General features: G+C 40.5%; 1 protein-coding gene across 13 annotated transcripts in view; it reads left to right on the top strand.

Annotated features, from left to right (window-relative positions):
• Positions 1-20885, top strand: part of PBRM1 (polybromo 1) — a 156545-nt gene that overhangs the window by 118616 nt on the left and 17044 nt on the right. For 5 of the 13 annotated variants that reach the window (XM_077452205.1, XM_077452210.1, XM_077452218.1 and 2 more), the window contains exons 23-27: positions 1371-1554; positions 6751-6961; positions 11961-12167; positions 12576-12777; positions 16273-16467. In XM_077452205.1, coding sequence (XP_077308331.1) covers positions 1371-1554; positions 6751-6961; positions 11961-12167; positions 12576-12777; positions 16273-16467 — 999 coding nt within the window. The remainder of the gene's footprint in view (positions 1-1370; positions 1555-6750; positions 6962-11960; positions 12168-12575; positions 12778-16272; positions 16468-20885) is intronic. The other 8 variants (XM_077452214.1, XM_077452216.1, XM_077452215.1 and 5 more) reach the window with 3 other exon arrangements.

Consider the following 20885-nt stretch of genomic DNA (forward strand, 5'->3'; position numbering starts at 1 on the left):
ACATCACTTCCTGTTGCTTAAAGTGTTATTAAACCTTTGTGTGTTGTGTTTTTTTTTTTTTTTTTTATGAAAATCAGAAACGTGTCATTACTTACCTGATCCTCTCCTTCGGAGGTCCCTCACCGACGCTGCAGGCCCCTCCTCTTCAGCAGGTGCCCCCACGAAAAGTTGCTTTCAATGGAGGAACCCGTGCATGCTCGCTCCCAAGTTTCCCTGTCTATTAGCAACCACATACGCACAAACACTGCTGGGCAGTATAGTGATCAGAAGCTGGAAACATTGGGCCGAAATACCCTCACACATGTGCATTAGCGATGCCCAATTCTGCCAGGTCCAGATACTTGAAAGATATTACTGTAGTTTAAAGATGGTGGCGCAGAAGAGTTTTGGGGGAGAGGCTTCGTTTTTCTTTAAGCTCCTCCAGCAGTTAATTAATGTTTTGTTTTTATTAGACATATGATGTCTGTTTGTACTTCCCCTTAGGGATCTTTTAGTGGCACATTGTGAATGGTCCTGCAGTCTTCTGGGACCTGTGAGGTGTCCCAGAAGACTGCATGGGAGAGGAGAACTTCCGCTCGGATCGCCTAGTGGGAGTGGGTACCTGTCAAAAGTGCTATTTTGTAAAGGTGGGAGGAGGGAACAGAGAACTTAAAGTGGATCTTCCCCTTTTGGGTGGAGCTCTGCTTTAAGGTAGCATTTTCCCATTAGCCATTATCTATCCTGATTTGGAGCACCAGGCCCTCAGACTTCAAGAAAAAGATTTTATGGTTAGTACAAAAAAAAATCTTATTTCTTTTATACAGGAAGTAGGGAAGAATGTACCCACAGACCTAAGAACCTGACATGTATTTTAAGTTTTCCCCTTTTTATGCAAAGCTAATATAAATGACCAGAGTTGAGCTTTAGATTTTGGAATAGTGTACCAAAGGCAACTCAACATCTGCATTTTACTTTACGAAAGAGGAAAAATTTGTGACTTTGAGTGAAAAAAGCGGGAACACATCTCCATTCCTTATATCATAGAAAAGGGGGGATTTGGGACTTTAAATGAGGTGGGTGGGAGTGGCATTTAAAGCCCCAAAAATACCAGCTCATTATCTGCATTTTACTGTAATTTGCGGTCTAATATAATATTTCCAAAACCAGTTTAGGACAGAAGCCTTAAGAACTAAAAGTTATTAGTTTTAATTAATTTTAAAATTATTTTCCCCAAAAACTTTAGTCAGAACTAGTGTCTTATAGTAGAAGCTGTAACACTGTTGCTCCACTAGGAAATTGTTTATTTAATGATGTTGGCCTTTTGTTCTTTGATATCATGTGATATGAGATAGTTTGGCTAAACTCTGTACCACTGGTGGTTTGTCTTGCAGGAAAGTGTGGAGTGTTATCATTCAAGGATTTTCTGTCTTGTCGTCCAACTGAGATCCCTGAAAATGACGTATTGCTTTGCGAAAGTCGGTATAATGAGAGTGACAAGCAAATGAAGAGGTTTAAGGGACTGAAAAGATTTTCATTGTCTGCAAAAGTCGTGGATGATGAAATTTATTATTTCAGGTAAAGTAAAATGTACCAAAGTGTTCATTATACACTGTCATTAGTAATTTTTTTCTGCATATACTCTTTTATGGTGTTAAAGTAGAAGTCCATGCTAAAAATAAAATACCTGCATCTATAGACACCCATGATCTAACACTAACCTATCTAGCCCTATAAAGAAAAAATTAGTATACATACCTTTTTTGAAGGCGATCTGACCTGATCTCCAGCGGCGAAAGCTTTACAGAGGTATGTATACTCCTTTTTTCTTTATAGGGCTAGATAGGTTAGTGTTAGATCCTGGGTGTCTATAGATGCAGGGATTTTAGTTTTAGCATGGACTTCTACTTTAAGCTTCCTGTGCTCACAGAAATATGGAGGCTGCCACTGCTAATCTTCTGGAAATGTTAGTTGCCATTTCTGTCTTAATACTTTGAGTCACTAACATGAAGAAAACATGGCTCTATTGAAGTCCAAAAAAATTCTGACCACCTGATTTGCAGGTGTGGTTACAAAAATCATGGATCTACGCTTTAAACAGTTCCCGCCCAGCCAATAGCAGATTGATGGCCAGGCAGTGGCTCTCCCATCTTGACTGGACATCATATGTCCTGTCAGGAAGCGCCAATTGAAGGGCGATGCAGCAGCACGATCTATCACCGGCTATGTCCGCAGGACACAGCTAATGACTGATGAGTACTGGCTCGCTGCAGGTACCATGTGACCTATCACAGCAGGTCACATGACAGTTATACCTAATGGATGGCTTCCTTTCATGCCATCCATTGTGTTGCTAGCTGTGATTGGTTAATTTGATCACATGTACAGACAGGGAGAACCACAGTCCATCTGTAACATGTAGTTAGCTTTGACCAATCGCAGCTAATCACAACAAAACAAACTGATTCAGTTTCGTTCAGTAATATGCTTGCTTATAGCAATGTAATTCACTGCTTTAAAGTGGAAGTAAACCCTTCTATCATTTTCAGCCAAGGAAGCTGCCATCTTGGCCTCTATTTAATCTTCAACTGTCATGATGCTGCACATGTGATCAGTTATGACACCAACCATTGGATGGTTTGACAGTTTGGTTGAGAGCTCAACCAATGTGACAGTTAGCATTTCTGGCATGCCGGGAATGTAACTGTTTTTTGAAACTATTAAATCGATGGGTTTACTTCCACTTTAAGCAAACAATGTGTAAAAAAAAATTCTGATCACTTCCACAGAGCAGTACAATGTTACTATAGTAATATAATGTTACTATATTGCTCTGGTCACAGTGTGTTTAAAAAAAAATAATAATAATATATCGTAAAAAAAATATAACGCTTATTTTTTCCCCCGTACTGTCACATCAGTGTCCCTGATCACCACTCTGCTAGTTATATGATGATGCCTTGCTGCCCTGGTGACAGTATGTAAAAAAAATAAAAAATAAAAATTGTGAATATTTTTTCCAAAAAACATAACAAATGACAACTCAGAAAACCCGCAATGTCTCTCACTAAATACCCTTAACTGTCTACTTTTCAAAAAGTGATCATTTTGGGGGTATTTGTACTGTCCTGGAATTTTAGGGCCTCAAGAAATGAGATTCTGACAGTACATTATCAATTTTCAGATATATACCATAGTTTGTGGAATCTATAACTTTCCTACAGACTAAATAATATACACTGATTTGGGTTTTTCAGCAAAGAAATGTAGCAGAACACATTTTGGGCTAAATTTATGAAGAACAATTTATTTGCAAAATTTTATAACAGAAACAAAGAAAAACATTTTTTCAGTCATTTTTTGTTTATTTAGTGTAGCAGCCATAACCCTTTGTAGGGCGGCCTTAACTTATTGGGCTTGGCTGGTTCTTCCACATCTAGGGGTTCTCAGGGTTGATACCCAACAACTTGGATGCTGACACCAATAAAGTCCTTTTGAAAGGTTTTATTTTGCAAGAGTAACATCCAACAACGCAGTCTCGTATGGGAACAGAGGGCAAGGGTAAAGAACTCGGGCACCTTGAACTGCAGACATAACAAAGTCTCTAATACCACCCAGAGTGTAGCCACGCGCAGCTGGGTGCTTCAAGGCTGAACAAATCTCTAGCCAGAGATTATGGCAATCAGCACTTTGATTCGAAACTTGTAAAATCTCTGACCTTGAACAAGTTGTAACTGAAAGTGAATAGGAACCTGGAACGTTTTCTGTCTCCTTGATAGTACTGGAAAAAACGTGGATTCGTCAATGTCCTTCCCAACTCAGCAACCAGGCACTTCTCAGGATGCCAGCTTGTTGGCCCTCCTCTGAAGAGTCCTCCCCCAGTCACTTTCAGGAGCTGTGGTGCCCCTCCAAGCCGAGAGCACACCCAGACACCTTGAATCCTCCCTCAGTTACTGCGCCTCGGACCAGCTGGTTCCGAGACTCGGGAACAGACGGATCCCTACCCCAGACCAGATGGGCCTATTGGGGATAACCAACAGAAGCATGTTGCGGGATGTCGAACACCCCGTGACCCCTCAGGCGGCTCCCCCTGTCCAGGAAACAAGAACAGACCGCTCGGGCCTGACGAACTCCTACTGAACACGTGACTTCAACATCTTAAGTACCCCTCCTCAGCGGGGCCCGGCACGCCCACTGATTGGTTCCGGGGAAGCTGATACACAAAACGTCCAACCAGGCCTGGTTGTGGCCTGTCAGGTACACCTCACTGTACACATGACCAGGCAGAACTTCTAACACAGCCCAGCCAAACCGATGTCAAAGTTAACCTACATAATTAACCCTCAGAAGCCCACTACTGTTCTGAGGCAAAAACTAAATTTACACATGAATGACACTTTGTCCAAAATGTCACCCGCTACATTAGCAAAAAATAAAAACCCTCACTGGAGATGGGCAGGAAGGGGATAAAAGTGCCCGAAATGTAAGTGGTTAAAGCAACAAACTTGAAGATAAGTTGGTGCTTGTGTTAATTGCAAAGAAATTCTACTTGAGGCTAGGTTCACATTGCTGCGATGCGGGAACGCCGCGAATCCGCGGCGTTTTCCCGCATCGCATACCTCCCGCCGGCAGTTCACACTGCCCTATGCGGACGGCTGGGGGTGTCAATGTTATGTTAATGACACCCCCAGATCCGTCGGCATATCGCAGTGCGATCTGCCGACTCGCACAGGAATCGGATCGCATGGTGTGAACCCCCATGCGATCCGATTCCGTTGCGGACCCAAAAAAGGGTCCCGTGCGAGTTTGCTGCGGGACCGCTGCGAGTTCAGCCATACTATCTGTATGGCTGAACTCGCAGCGCTACGGAGATCGGATGTGATTTGCTGTGCGAATCACATCCGGTTCTCCCCCCGCAGCGGTGTGAACCCAGCCTAAGGCATTAAATAAAAAGCAGAATTGATGGTCTTAGCCCTTGTAAACCCTTTCAAGGGGAACTGTAGTGGTTTAATATACTTTTATACTTTTTTTTTTTTTTTTTTTTTTGGTTAACTGGTGGTTTTTATATTTTACTTTACATTTATATAAAATACGTTAGAAATGTAACCTGTCCTCATTTTGTTTTTTTATAATTGAAACATGAATCAATGCTATATAGCACAAATGGGTTTAGGGGAGCTCCTTTAATTCTTGAGTGTAAGATACAGCTCGATCAACAAAACAGCCAGACATGATGTATTTTGAAAAGAGAAATGGACAAAGGCCAGCCTATGTATTTTCTTTGTAAAAGTTTCCTTTAATGTGGACCAAAAAGTAACGCTGGATAAATAAATTCCTGACCTGTCGGAATATACAGCAGCATCATGTTTTAGAAAAGCGTTACTTTCAGCTGCAGTCAGGGACTTAGAGACCGAGATTTTATAATTCTGCTACATGTAGAAAGAAGAAGTATTCAAATTGCAACATTGTAATTTGTAGCAAGTCACAGGCTGAGAGGCAGGTGATCTCCATCACATGTTTGGGAATATAGCCAAGAACTGCACTCGCCTTATTTTGTCCAAACCTGGTGTTGCATACACACGGTCGGACAAAGTTGTCGGAAAATGTGATCGTGCAGAACGTGACGACGTTATTTTGTTACGACGGGACTACGTTCAGGCTAGTAGCCAATAGCTTTGGTCTAGGAATTTGATCTGAGCATGCGTGGCACTTTGTCCAATCGGAATTCACTACACACAATCGGACAAAGTCCGATCGGATCATGTTGTCGGAAAGTTTTATAGCCCAGCTCTAAAACGTTGTCTGTCGGATATTCCGACGGAAACAGTCCGATGGAGCCCACACACAGTCGGATTATCCGACAACACGGTCCGATTGGACATTTTCCGTCGGAATGTCCGACCGTGTGTACAAGGGCTAAGGACTTGCATGATTAGGTTATTCTTGAGCTGGCAACTCAGCCCGAAAAGTAGATGGTAATTGCTGGAAAAAATGGCGCCATCCTTCTGGAGAGAAAAGCAGATAAAGGCAGTGAGGGGGATATATATTGTGATCTCTCCGAGATTTACAAAGAAACCGCCACATTTTTTTTTCTTATTTTTTTTATGAACATTTTCAATTACAATTCTGACATTATAGGTACAAACGTTAATTTGAAAATATACATTTCAAGTAGGAACATCACTGTAGTGCCCACAATTGCAGAGTATAGAAACTATGGATGGGGATATTGGTTGTGGTTTGGGGAGCATTCCCCTGTAGGTTCTCGACTTCTGGTAAGTTCCTCTGAACTTGGACATGTTTTATTTCTCATGCAATTCTGTGTGACTCAAGTTACATCAGAAAATGCACTATTGTGAATCAGCATTTAGCCCCCGTTCACATTGAATGCGGCTTTGAAATCGTGCAACTTCATCTTAACACAATTTCATAGCCGCATGTCAGCGACTTATAGATCATCTGTGCGGCTTCCTGCACAGATGTCTATTCAAGTTGCACCCAAAAATTGCAAAAAGTAGTGCATGTACTTCTTTTTCAAATTGACACGGCACAGCAAAGTAGGCATTGCAGCGGCTTGAACAGCGCACTAGCCGGCAATAGGATGTGACTTGTCATGTGATTTGATCTGTCAAATTTCACAACAAGTCGCTTCAATGTGAACAAGGGCTTAATGTCATATTTACAATTGTTTCTAACCTGTTTGACAAAGTGAAACTACCATTAGTTTCAAAATAGCAAAAATATGTTTTTGATTAGTAATTTCTTTTTTTGTAGAAAACCTATTGTTCCTCAGAAAGAACCATCTCCCCTCCTGGAAAAAAAGATCCAGGAGTTAGAGGCGAAGTTTGCTGAGTTGGAGGGAGGTGATGAAGAGATTGAAGATATGGGAGAGGAGGAGGGTGAAATCTTGGAGGCCCCATCTCTCCCACAACTCCAAACACCCATGTCTGGTGAATTAGATATCATGCCGTACACTCCCCCACAGGTAACAAAAAGCAATATTAGGGGAATCCTTTGCTGATAAATGTATAGAGCTTTAGTTAGATCCTTTGAAGTAATGTCCAGAATGTAATAATTTTTAGCCTAGGTTTAACATATGTTTGTCCTCCAGGGTCTAAAAGTGGACTTTACATTTTTTAAAAGGAAGTGATATGGTTCTATGTTTTGTGCCCCCTGTGTACTCATTGTGCAGGTAATTGATTGTGTTTTGTCTGCTGCTCTCTCGCTGAAAATGGACAAAGTATAAGATCTTAACTATGGAATACAGTGGGGCAAAAAAGTATTCTGTCAGCCACCAATTGTGCAAGTTCTTCCAATTAAAAAGATGAGAGAGGCCTGTAATTGACATCATAGGTATACCTCAACTATGAGAGACAAAATGTGGAAACAAATTCCGACAATCACATTGTCTGATTTTTGAAAGAATTTATTTGCAAATTATGGTGGAAAATAAGTATTTTCTCAATAGCAAAAGTTCATCTCAATTTCTTTGTTATATTATTTTTTATTATTATTATACAGGATTTATATAGCGCCGCCAGTTTACGCAGCGCTTTACAACATTAGGGTAGACTTTACAATACAATTCAATACAGGGGGAATCTGCTCGTTAGAGCTTACAATCTATCCTTTGTTGGCAGACAAAGTGTTTGTTGTTTGACAGAGGTCAAACATTTTCTGTAAGTCTTCACAAGGTTGTCACACACTGTTGCTGGTATGTTGGCCCATTCCTCCATGCAGATCTCCTCTAGAGCAGTGATGTTTTGGGGCTGTCGCTGGGCAACACTGACTTTCAACTCCCTCCAAAGGTTTTCTATGGGGTTGAGATCTGGAGACTGGCTAGGCCAGTCCAGGACCTTGAAATGCTTCTTACAAAGTCACTCCTTCGTTGCCCGGGGGGTGAGTTTGGGATCATTGTCATGCTGAAAGACCCAGCCACTTTGCATCTTCAATGCCCTTGCTGATGGGAGGAGGTTTGCACTCAATCTCACGATACATGGCCCCATTCATTCTTTCATATACATGAAACAGTCATCCTGTTCCCTTTGCAGAGAAACAGCCCCAAAGCATGATGTTGCCACCCCCATGCTTCACAGTAGGTATGGTGTTCTTTGGTTGCAACTCCGCATTCTGTCTCCTCCAAACACGACTAGTTGTGTTTCTACCAAATAGTTCTACTTTGGTTTCATCTGACCATATGACATTCTCCCAACCCTCTTCTGGATCATCCAAATGCTCTCTAGCAAACCTCAGATGGGCTCGGACATGTACTGGCTTAAGCAGGGGGACACATCTGGCACTGCAGGATCTGAGTCCCTGGCGGTGTAGTGTATTACTGATGGTAGCCTTTGTTACGTTGGTCCCAGCTCTCTGCAGGTCATTCACTAGACACCACCCCCCCCCCCCCCCGTGTGGTTCTGAGATTTTTGCTCACTGTTCTTGTGATCATTTTGACCCCACGGGGTGAGATCTTGCGTGGAGCCCCAGATCGAGGGAGATTATCAGTGGTCTTGTATGTCTTCCATTTTCTAATTATTGCTCCCACAGTTGATTTCTTCACACCCAGCTGCTTGCCTATTGCAGATTCAGTCTTCCCAGCCTGGTGCAGGTCTACAATTTTGTTTCTGGTGTCCTTCGACAGCTCTTTGGTCTTCACCATAGTGGAGTTTGGAGTGTGACTGTTTGAGGTTGTGGACAGGTGTCTTTTATACAGGTGACATTAATACAGGTAATGAGTGGAGGACAGAGGAGCCTCTTAAAGAAGAAGATACAGGTCTGTGAGACCCAGAAATCTTGCTTGTTTGTAGGTGACCAAATAGTTATTTTCCACCATAATTTGCAAATAAATTCTTTCAAAAATCAGACAATGTGATTGTCTGGATTTGTTTCCACATTTTGTCTCTCATAGTTGAGGTATACCTATGATGACAATTACAGGCCTCTCACATCTTTTTAAGTGGGAGAACTTGCACAATTGGTGGCTGACTAAATACTTTTTTGCCCCACTGTAGGTTGGCAAGATGCATCAATGCTGTTTATAACCAGTGTGACCAAAAAGAAGTACTGGGCTATGGGACCAACAGCAGATATAGCACAGTGATTCTTTATTAAAATGCCCATTTATAATACCAACTTCCACTTGCTATGTGCTTCTTTATTTCCAGGACCTTCCCCCCCCCCCCTCCCCAAACATGTATTTGCTGCTAGGCCAAACTAAATGCCTGGCCCTTTTTGGTTTTATTTAACAAAAAAAAAATCTGCTATAATTTTATAACTTGTTTTATTTATTGGGTAATACAGTACCACACTACAATTCTCTTTAAAAATTTAAAAAACAAAAGTACCCTTTCAGCAGTTTGGGGGAAGCCTACCTTGAATAGGTTTATGGCATATCTCATATTCTCTAATGGATGTAAGGAGTGTAAGCCTTCCTTTCTGTCTTTAAAATCCAGATAGAAAAATCTAACACTATTTTGCCTAGATACCTTTCATATTGGTCACAGCTGTAGTCATACGAAAGAGTTAGAATATGTAACAAGTCGTGTTAAGACTTCGTGTATGTGGGCATTGGTGCTTCTTCCCATTCCTCTGTTTCACTCCTCCTGGTAGACATGGAGGAAGCAGATTTGACATCCTTGATCTCTGCTGCGCACTTGATTTGATCTTCTCTTTAAAAATCAAGCCTTGGCAAGACAGGAATACAACACGTCCTACTTTACTCAGACTCTTTATAAACCACCATTATAATTATATAATTATATATATATATATATATATATAATATTATATATATATGTTGTTTTAATGTGATCTTCTTACTAGACCCCGCCCCTTAGAGTCTGGCCCTCATTTCTGAAAACAAAAGTAAAGTAAGTGGGGGATAGAGAGAGAGGAGGAAGGCCACTTGCACTTCTGTGTACATCTCTCAAATCTCTCAGAATATTATTGTGAGGCCAGTGTATACGTCAAACAATAGACTATCTTTAAGTTAAGGGTATTGTCCATCCCCACCACTATAAGTAATATGTATCCTGCTTAACATTCAGAAACTGTTACCACAGAATTTCTGAAAAAAGGTACATAATTTCAGTATACTGATCAAACTTTAGGGGTCCATTTATAAAAAAAAAAAAAAAAAAAAAAATAGCTGTATGAATGTCACACATAATTGCACAGCCAACATGACGAATTGCCATATTGTGTCTAATATGTTTATTTCCTATGATCATCAGCCCCATTTAGTGACCATCATGTTTTATTTTCATGAAATTCTTCAATCAGGGAACCTCAATTACTAGATGGAGGTGACGATCATAGGAAATAAACATATTAAATACTTTATAAGCTGACATACATTGCTGGGGCTACCCAAAAAACATGAGATGGGTAACAACATCAGCCACAATGACGAAGGCCTCTATTATTTACCTGATCCACTCCCTCTTGTTCTCCTATTGGGTGTGTTGTGGTAGATGGCAAAATAATTGACACTGATGAAAGTGCCGATGGCAAATGACTGTATTGTAACATTGCAGTATTGTGGAAGGATGCATGTACAAATGCATGCTTAAATTATGTTATGTTGTACATACCCTGCACCAGTTGCACATCTTTCATGTCTTTTAAGCATGCTTTGGTACTGATCATACAATCCTGTTGTAAAATATCTTGACTGCTACAATTTATAGAACATGTGTGTTCTTATTTGTAGCATTTCAGAACTCAATGAAACAAACTTTTAAAAAACTGAAACGTATAACATACAATATGTACAATGTTATTCATGCTGGATGTGCAAAGGCTTGTGACATTCGTAGTTTTTTTATTTAATTTTTTTATAAATAGACCTTCTACATGTTACCACTTTTTGTAGAGCTTTTATGAAGGTCATCAAATTTACACACCCCAAGTTTGAAATGCCATTACAAAAGCTTGAACACACTAAATTGCTATGGACCAGTAACAGATATACGAAGTACGTTGTGAAAATAGGGCCGTATTCATAAAGTAGTGAATCTTAAATTCACCCAATTATCACTGCAGGTGAATCTTCCAGGTGCATGTGTTTTAAATGACCTATCACAAGTGAATGTTTGATACAAGGCACATTTGCTGCTTTTAAAAAAAATCCCCTTTAGTCTGCCACTGACAAGAAACTCACTATCTGTATGCTTGATACATACTCATTGTGGTCCTGGCATTATAAAAGTATGTTGGCTTTCGCATTTTCTTGTTGCTATAGCAACCACTAGAATCAGTGTTTTTAATTTTAAGTGCTGGACTTCAGAATTGACAGCTGTAAGCTGATTGGGCAGTGAGAAGTGTTTCCTATACCACCTATGACCCTGTAAATAGTAAAGCAAAGATGGCAGCTTGAGAGCATGAACCTTTTAAAAGTTTATTTGTAGTGCTTTCCTGATGGGTTCTATTTCATACACTCAATAGTTCGATCTATCTCTCTAATGGCAGATTCAAGCATACATTTCGGAAAGTTTAATACAGAAAAACATTTTAGGTCCAGTCAGTCATGTTAGGTATGCTCGAGACGTGTTTGTTCTGTTTTTGCAAAGGCTAGGTTTGATTGATGATTTCATATTTGATCAGAATGAAGAAACGCTATGCCTAAAATATAATCATTCTTTCTTCTAACATAGGCACAAATAGCTGTTAGAAAGCATAAAGGCTTTTCCATTTTCTGTGTGATGCAGCATGCTTTCTGCTCATCTAATAGCCTTATATATAAGGCACCATGTTTAATGTAGAATAAACTTCAATATATGGAGGCTTTGCCGCTTGGACAGAATAAAGTAAAGCAGCAATACCACGTATATATGCTGTCTCATAGCTCATGACATTCCTGTCTGAACTAAGAGGTTTTTTTTAAATTTACCAAATGCAAGACAACGTTGAACCAGAAAGTTTTGTTTTTTTATTTTATTTTTTTGTTAATCCTTTGCAATTGGTGTTTTAAAACACTAAATCAGGCCGCCGCCGTCGCCGCGCTTTCAAGCTCCCCCCGATGCACCGACGACCTGACGGCAGAGGTCAGGCTGCCCTCCCCTGCCTCATTGACGCAAAAGGGGAACGTAGCAGAGCCCACTGAAAAACCCAGTGACAGACAAAAGCAAGATGGCGACCCGGGGGAGACAGTGGACAGCAAATTGCCCAAACCAGTAGTAGACAACGGAAAGGTAAATTTTGAAGAGCCAAGTTCAGGGATGCTGTTATTTTTCCGTATCTAGTGTTTTTTTCCGTACTTAGTGGGATAGTTATCTCTTCTTTCTGGGGTGGGGAGGGTGGATGGCGTGGTATTGCTGCTTTGACGTGGCTGTGCTTGCGTATCTGCTGAGTGTCTTCCTAGCTTTTTATTTTCCTTGTATGTTTCATTGCCTAGATCTCATCTAACATAGAACCATACCAAAGCTGTCCACTCTCTAACAATGGATAGTGTAAGACTGCTGGTGTGTACAGCAGCCACCAGAACAATGTTTTTTTCTTTTCCACTGGGTTCCAATAACTGTAATCTATCATGTCCAAACAAAGATTGACCCTAACTTCTTCTGAAAAAGAATTATTTAACCTTTACATCCCTTCTATAGTCGACGCCAAAGTCTGGCAAGAACAGCACCAAGAAAGAAGGAGGGAAGAGGAAGATTAACATGAGTGGTTACATCCTTTTTAGTAGTGAAATGAGGGCTGTAATTAAAGCTCAGCACCCAGACTACTCTTTTGGCGAACTCAGTCGTTTGGTAGGAACAGAGTGGCGAAATCTGGAGGCCACAAAGAAAGCAGATTATGAAGGTAAACCATCGATCTACAGATCTTACATGGATATATAAGTGGTAATAATTATTTAAACTAATTTATTTCTAAGAGAAATGATTGTTCATCATCTCCTGAAAATGCTCATTGTCAACTACTATGTGGCTAGCTTCAATACAAGCTACTGACCTGGAACAAGTATGCAGCTCCTTATGTGCGTACTTGTTATGGGTCAGTGGTGTAATTTATTAAAAACTAGAGACTCGTGTCACAACCAGACCACTAGCATTTGCAGAATGAGAAGTTGCCAATGGCTGCCTCTTCTTTCTTTTTTTTCTTTTTTGTCTTTCAATGTTGATCTGTAGGCAGATATAAAACACCATTGAATGCAATTATGTGTACAGTAAAAAAAAAATACAGCTTTTTGCACATCATTTACCTACCTGAATCTGACTTGCTGTCAGCCTCTTGTAACCTTCTGTACAGTAGAAATTAGATTGAGAGACGCAGGGGCAGCAGTAGAAGCCAATCAAGTGTGATCCATGATGGTTAAAGTGGATCTGAACTGAAAAAATGAAGATGTGCTATGTTATAGTGAACAACTATAAAGGTAAATTTTACCTAAGTAGTAGCCTTCAAACTCTACCATTTTTATCTGGAATTTCTCTTGAAAAATAGCAGTGCACTTCTTAGCAAGTAGCATTACGAGTCTTTTGAAGTTGCAAGTTTTGTCACAATTTTTTGAAAAATTAAGAAATTGGAAAAAAAAAATCCTTTTTTTTTTTTTCTTATATAGTAACACTGTACTACTCTGGGGAGTGATCAGGGATTTCTTTTTGCTTGGCCCAGGTGCCATGTGATAGTTGTAGGCACATCACAGTATCACTGTATAGGAAGCACAGTTGTTATGAATGTCATTCATTCATAACAGCTTTGTTGACGTGATCCTGTGATCACATGATCGCCAGGTTCGGTCAAAGTGACCAGGTACTGGGAGCCACAATCCGCTGTGTCTGGTGGACACAGTGGTCATCGGAGTAGTGTTCTGCACGCCCCAGGCTGGATGACGTACATGTATGTCATCCGGCCTGCTTGTGCTACCCACCCATGCTACCCGCCCGCAGTAAATGTACTGTGGTCAGCAAGTGGTTAATTGCTACCCATTTTAGGTCCCCTGCCTGGCTCTCTAGTGTAGTTGGGGAGCACGGGACCGCTGCTCTCTGTGTGACCTGGTGAACACAGAGGAGAAGGGGGGTGCATTTGTATCAGCCCCCCCTCTGTGACGAATGAAACCGGGGGCAACAAAGAGTCACTTCCACTTTGTTTTTGTTTACAAGCAGGTAACAATCTCAGTTCGATCAGATGCTTTTGAGGGAAGAGGTGAGATCTGGAGTCTAATAGACCTCAGATTTCTAAGTAAAGAGTACCTGTCACTGTCCACACTATCACAAGGGATGTTGTTCATCCTTTGTGATAGCAATAAAGTTGATCCCCAAAAAAACATTTACAGCGACAGTTTAAAAAAAGTAATACAAATGAAAAAAAAAAGTAAAGATTCCTCATCCCTCCATACTCATGTGCAAATGCAAACGCATACGCATACATAGGTCCCAATATGTAAATTATTATGTAAATGGTGATCACATAAGGTGAACATCAAAGAGAGTAATAATTCTAGTGCCAGACCTCCTGTAGAACTCTGTTTAAACTGGTACCAAGTAAAGGCTTTACTGGGTACTGTTGCTTGTCACCATTCCACAGGCATGTACAATGTTAAAGTGAGACATGTTCAGTATATCTTTACTCGGCGTAACATCCTCTTTATATTTTAACAAAAAATAAAATTGCAACACTTACCATTTGTTTTTCCTTCTGGACTTTGCTTTCAGAAAATATATAATGTTTGGGGGTTGTTACTAATTTTCTAGCAAAAAAAATGCAGATTTACATGTATGTGAGAAATCTTAGAATGTCCTGGACTGGAAGTGGTTAAGACGCATGCTAACAGGAGGAGGGATGAATGATATCCTAGGTCTGCTTCGGCCTTTTCGCTGTCTAGTCATGGCCAAACTAATATTGCTTGATGTCAGTAGAGAAAGGTCAGGCCACTGTCTTGGCTCTGCTGTCTGACTGATCTGTGTAAATATTAATCCCTTGGCAGTTAAACAAGCTCCTCTTATACAGTATGTATCTCAAGCTAAACTTTCTGCTTATTGCATTTAGGACACACATGGTCCATTGAATTAAGTTATTATATAATAATATCTGATATTTCATTTGCAAATAAGACCCCCAAAAGGTACTATAAAGTCAGTATGCACAACCACCAGGATGTGGTGGGATCTGTTTATGCAGCAAAATTGCAAACCTTGTTATTTGGGTTTTTATCACCGGCCACCAGTGGTGCATTAGCTTATGTTTTCCATTCATTAGATCTTGGCATTTTTTATACTTGTCTCCAATTACCATCTCGTGTTTTATCAGTTGGTGTAATTTTGTACCAAAATCTTACCACTATGCATTGATAACGCTTATTAGCATAAAGTGATTTTAATGAGAACAGTCTGTATTGCCCCACAACTGCCATTTTTCACATATAAAAGGCATATAAATTAGAGCTGTTGATCTAGGTCAGTGATGGCGAACCTTGGCACCCCAGATGTTTTGGAACTACATTTCCCATGATGCTCAACTACACTGCAGATTGCCTGAGCATCATGGGAAATGTAGTTTCAAAACATCTGGGGTGCCAAGGTTTGCCATCACTGATCTAGGTGATCTAAGTCCATATTTCTCAACCCCTTTTTTCAGTCAAGGCACCCTTTAAAATTCTCCACAATCTTGAGTCACCTTATTCTAAAATGTCAAAATCAAAACTAAATTTTACGTAATGCAGCAACATCCAACATTAGAGTTGGGGCACCCAACGTAGGATACCCAACATTAGAGGTGATTTACTCTTCCAAAGCAAATATACCTTTGCACACTGGATCTGACTAGAATTCCAATGTTTCTCTTCTCCCTCAATTTCTCTAACTCACTCAGCTAATGTGACCCCAGACCTGATGGAGAGGGGCAGGGGAGGGTCAAACAAAGATGCTGTGCAGGTGTCCAATGTCCTTCTTATCAACTGATGACATCTTTGGTTGTTAGGATGCCGACCACTAGAAGGTTGTAATGGAGCACAATGAAAACCTTTTGGCTTTGTGTAACTAAAAGGTAGTATGAAGTACCCACTGGCTTGTATACAATTTTTGGGCAATTTCTAGGCATTTTTCCAAGGCACAATTGAAGAAGCCTGATGGAACCCCAGGATGGTTGGGCACCCTGGATGAAAAAGGCTAATGTATATCATCTTCTAGTATAGCGTATCTATTCTTGCAGTGTAGGTAAATCCCACTTTGTTTGGTTCTTTTGTGGGCTTCATTTTTGAATTAGGCATTTGTAATCCTGGGGAAAATTTGGTTTTCAGACAACATAACATGTCGTTTTGTGACTGGCTTGAAATATGCTGATATTGCTTGTTTTTTCCAGAACGTGCAGCCAAAGTGGCAGAGCAACAGGAAAGGGAGAGATTAGCACAGCAACAACAGCAGCAACAACAGCAGCAGCAGAACTCATCTCCCAGAGCTGGAACACCTGTAGGAGCTCTCATGGGTGTTGTGCCTCCTCCCACTCCAATGGGAATGCTTAACCAGCAGATGACGCCCAACTCAGGTAACAGAAACGGTAATTAAAATAAACTTTATTTCCATAGACAAAAATGTATTTAGCTCACCTTTGCTTGTGCGTCTTGTGCACAGATCAGTATCAATCGCCTTTCAAGATGTAAATGCAATGTGGCAAAAAGAGGCATTAAGCACTAGCTCCCCGAAAAACGTTCTTTTATTTAGTAAGCATAAAAACATACTGGGTAACTCATCAACATGTTTTAGCGCACCAGCAAGGGCCTTGGTCAAGCTTTTAATGCTGGGTGCCTTTTTTTTTTTTCTTTTTTTTTTTTTTTTTACCACAATAAAATTATATATGCAGTTGCCCAATGTACATGCTTTGTATATAGGGGAGTACACACTAATCATGAGACTGTAGCTCATCAGTTCTCTAGATTCTTTTTGCAGCAGTATGGCCCATTCAGTTTGTGATGCCACTGGATAGGTCAATAGTTTATTGGCTACACTCTCCTATTCTTTTAACCTGTAAAATTGCTGTCTGTGCAGGTTTAGTGCAGACATGGTGAAGGCAGTTAATGAAACGGTGTACTTTATGCTACAGTGAAACTGCTACAGCTATGTTCATAGCAGGCTAGCATTCACACAGGTGGATTGTTTACCTTGCACGTTCTAGTTTAGGGTCCTATGCAGGCACTCTTGTGCAGATTGTGCATGGTCCCCCCAGCATCTGAAGATTTCTGGGTTGGGAAGATAAGCAGTTGCTCAGTCAGGAACAGAAAAGCGCTGACATTCCTTGAAGGTAGAAAATAGACAATCTTTACTCATAAAAAAAATGGGAGAAGGAATTTGCGGGAGAAAGACCTCTTCTTTAACTGCTCCGTACCTAGACTAACTGTTTATTTAACCTGCTATGTACAGTGGTGATAGTGTCACTTAAAAGCACTTTTTAAAGACAACCTGTCATGAGCAATATGGAGACTGGAATTATTGAACTGCTGTTGGAAATGTTAGTTGTAAAAGGTCTAGGTACCCACCTACATATATGGTGGATCTGCCCAAATAACACATTCAGGTTCAATGTTTTTGACATATTATCGAACCTTCCAGGTACTACAGTCCCTCCCGGACCCATGATTACATTTCTTAATTGTCACAAGTTGAACAACAAAGCAAACTGCCTAAGGCTTTGCAACTGGCTACATTTTGCCATAGTGAATCGTTTAAGCCATGATACATGAAAATAAAATCAAGGTCACCTTACAAGACAGGATCCTCTATGGCAGCCCACCCACTAGGCTTTAACTCCTCCCTTTTAGAACCACAACAAAATCATAAATGACTAATACCAGCCTCATCAGTACCCAACCGCTACAGTGTATTTGGGAATCCCCCCTCACCCCTTCCTACCTACCTCCACACAATCTCAATTCATTCTTTGATCCCCATCTTTTTTTTTTTTCTTTATACATCCTTGAACAAGTAAATGTTTGTTGGCAGGTGGTTGTGTTGATCCTGTGTCTATGGTATGTACTTTGGTCTGACACAAGTATACATACTTGTTCAAAATCAAGGACTCAAGGTATGGAGGCATTAGGGTCAGCATGACAACCAGCTGGACAAGTAGCATTTCTGACTGAGAGGTAAGTAGTGACAGCCTCCATATTTCTCTCATGAATGGTTTCTTTTTATAGTTCTAGAAGTCGCCAACAATCTAAACTAGACTCAGAGAAGTTTTTGTTCCAGATCACCATGGTGCACAGTCATGCAGTTTCTGCTAAAGAAGACAAGGGTTCTGCCAAGCATCTTGTGACTACTGCTACTATTTGACTTTATGGAGCAGGTTGGGCAGGGAAGCAGATTTGATAATATATTTAGTTCTTAAAGCCTATTTAACAATATACAGAACTCTACACACGTTAGTCTTTGTATGCACATGTTGGTTTGCCTGTTATAATACAACATTACAGATTCGCATAGAAGGATGCAGCTATAGGCGGATATTGGAAAAAGTTAATCACATGAGAACAGCCAATATTGTGTGTACTAGATTATCTGGTTGCAAGTTTTTTTTGTTTTGTTTTTTGTCTCTACTTTCTTACAACTTAGACATTAAACTCAAATGTTTTGGGAAAATAGGGGAACATTTATTTTTCTGCATCTACCAATAATGCCCCGTACACACGGTCAGACATTCCGACGACAAAATCCATCAGATTTTTTTCTGATGGATTTTGGCCCAAACTTATCTTGCATACACACGGTCGCACAAAGTTGTCGGAAAATCCGATCGTTCAGAACGAGGTGACGTGAAACACGTATGACGGGACTATAAAGAGGGCAATAGCCAATTCCTTTCATTCTCGTAATTTATTCTGAGCATGCGTGGCACTTTGTCTGTCGGCATTGTCTACACACGTTCAGAGTTTAAACTATCGGATTTTGTTGTCGCAAAAATTTTAGATCCAGCTCTCAAACTTTGTGTCGGAAATTCCGACGGAAAAAGTCTGATGGAGCCCACACACGATCGGATTTTCCGACAACACGATCCGATCGCACATTTTCCGTTGGAAAGTCCGACCGTGTGTACAGGGCATAAAACTGTTACCCAATCACTACTAGCATCATACTACAAATCACAATCAGATGAAAGAACAGGTTCAAATTTTGTATTCCCCCAGTCAACCACACTGCAACACTAAACGTGTTACTATGGAGAAAAAGGAAGGTGGGCAGTAATCACTTGTGTGTAACTAGAACGAAAGCCCCACAAATTCAAGGATGTGCCTCACTGCCCGTCATTCTCTGCCTATCCTAATACCACGTATGGCCACCCTAAGGCCTTGTCTACATGAGCACTGGATGTAGAAGTAAAGCTCCATTTGGGTGCTGGGGAGACTCGCACTAAGAAGTGACGTGACCTAAATGTAGGTTACCACATAAGAATTTTCCTAGTAACTTAGTCTATCAGGTCAGTTGCATACAGGGTTTATTCACTAAATCTCTATATTGATATCCTGAATTTGCTATATATGCAAAACTACCTCTTGAAACTATCAGAAATACCACCAGGGATATATATATATACTGCCGTTTAACCTATTACTACCCATGTAATGCTTATGTGCAGCAGAAAGTAGGGTGAGATTTAATGCCCTAATGCAACACATATGCATCTATGGTAGGCAGAGGTTCCAGAACTTTCAGCACAGTGACCGCTTCACTAAATATACAAATATAGCAAGTTATACCACTTACAGTATGCATATTTTGCTGCTTAGCTAGAGTTCAGGTTTAAGCAATGTTTTGTATCCAAATCGTTCTAGTATCTATTCGATTATTTTAGATTGTATTTTTGATTCTATAAAGCAACATTGTTAAAGTAGACTGCTTATCGGAATATATATACACTCACCGGACACTTTATTAGGTACACCTTGCTAGTACCGGGTTGGGCCCCCTTTTGCTTTCAGAACTGCCTTAATGCTTCATGTCATTGTGATTCAACAAGGTTTGGAAATATTCCTCATAAATGTTGGTCCATATTGAGATGATAGCATCATACAGTTGCTGCAGATTTGTCAGCTGCACACCCGTGATGCAAATCTCTTCCACCACATCCTAAAGGTGTTCTATTGGATTGAGATCTGGTGACTGCGGAGGCCATTGGAGTACAGTGACCTCATTGTCCTGTTCAAGAAAATCATTTTTTTTTTTTTATGGTGTCGGGGGAGAGGGATGGTGTTGGGGCTTCAAGAAACTAGTTTGAAATGATTTGAGCTTTGTAACATGGTGCGTTAACCTACTGGAAGTAGCCATCAGAAGATGGGTACGCTGTAGTCATAAAGGGATGGACATGGGCATCAACAATACTCAGGGAGGCCGTGGTGTTTAAATGATGCTCAATTGTTACTAAGGGGCCCAAAGTGTGACAGAAAAAAATATGCCCCACACCATTACATCACCACCACCAACCTGAACTGTTCAAAGAGGGCAGGATGGATTCATGTTCTTTATGCCAAATTCCAACCCTACCATCTGAATGTTGCAGCTGAAATCGAGTCTCATCAGCTGACTTGGCTGACGCTGACAGGAGTGGCACATAGTGTGGTCTTTTGCTTCTGTAGCCCATCTGCTTCAAGTTACGATGTGTTGTGCATTCAAAGATGGTATTCTGCATACCTTGGTTGTAACAAGTGGTTATTTGAGTTACTGTTGCCTTTCTATCATCTCAAACCAGTCTGCTCATTCTCCTTTGACTTCTGACATCAACATGGCATTTTAGTCCACATAACTGGTGCTCACTGGATATTTTCTCTTTTTCGGACTATTCTCTGTAAACCCTAGAGATGGTTGTGCATGAAAATCCCAGTAGATCAGCAGTTTTTTAAAGTGGAGGGCCACCCTGAAAACCAAAAAATGTTAAAAATGACAAAAAAATCTAAAAAAAATAAAATGAGAAAATTTTTTTTTTTTTTA

The sequence above is a fragment of the Lithobates pipiens genome, unplaced genomic scaffold, assembly GCF_037356315.1.
Source record: "Lithobates pipiens isolate NorthernLeopardFrog02 unplaced genomic scaffold, aLitPip1_a1.2 Scaffold_23, whole genome shotgun sequence".
Lineage (NCBI taxonomy): Eukaryota > Metazoa > Chordata > Amphibia > Anura > Ranidae > Lithobates > Lithobates pipiens.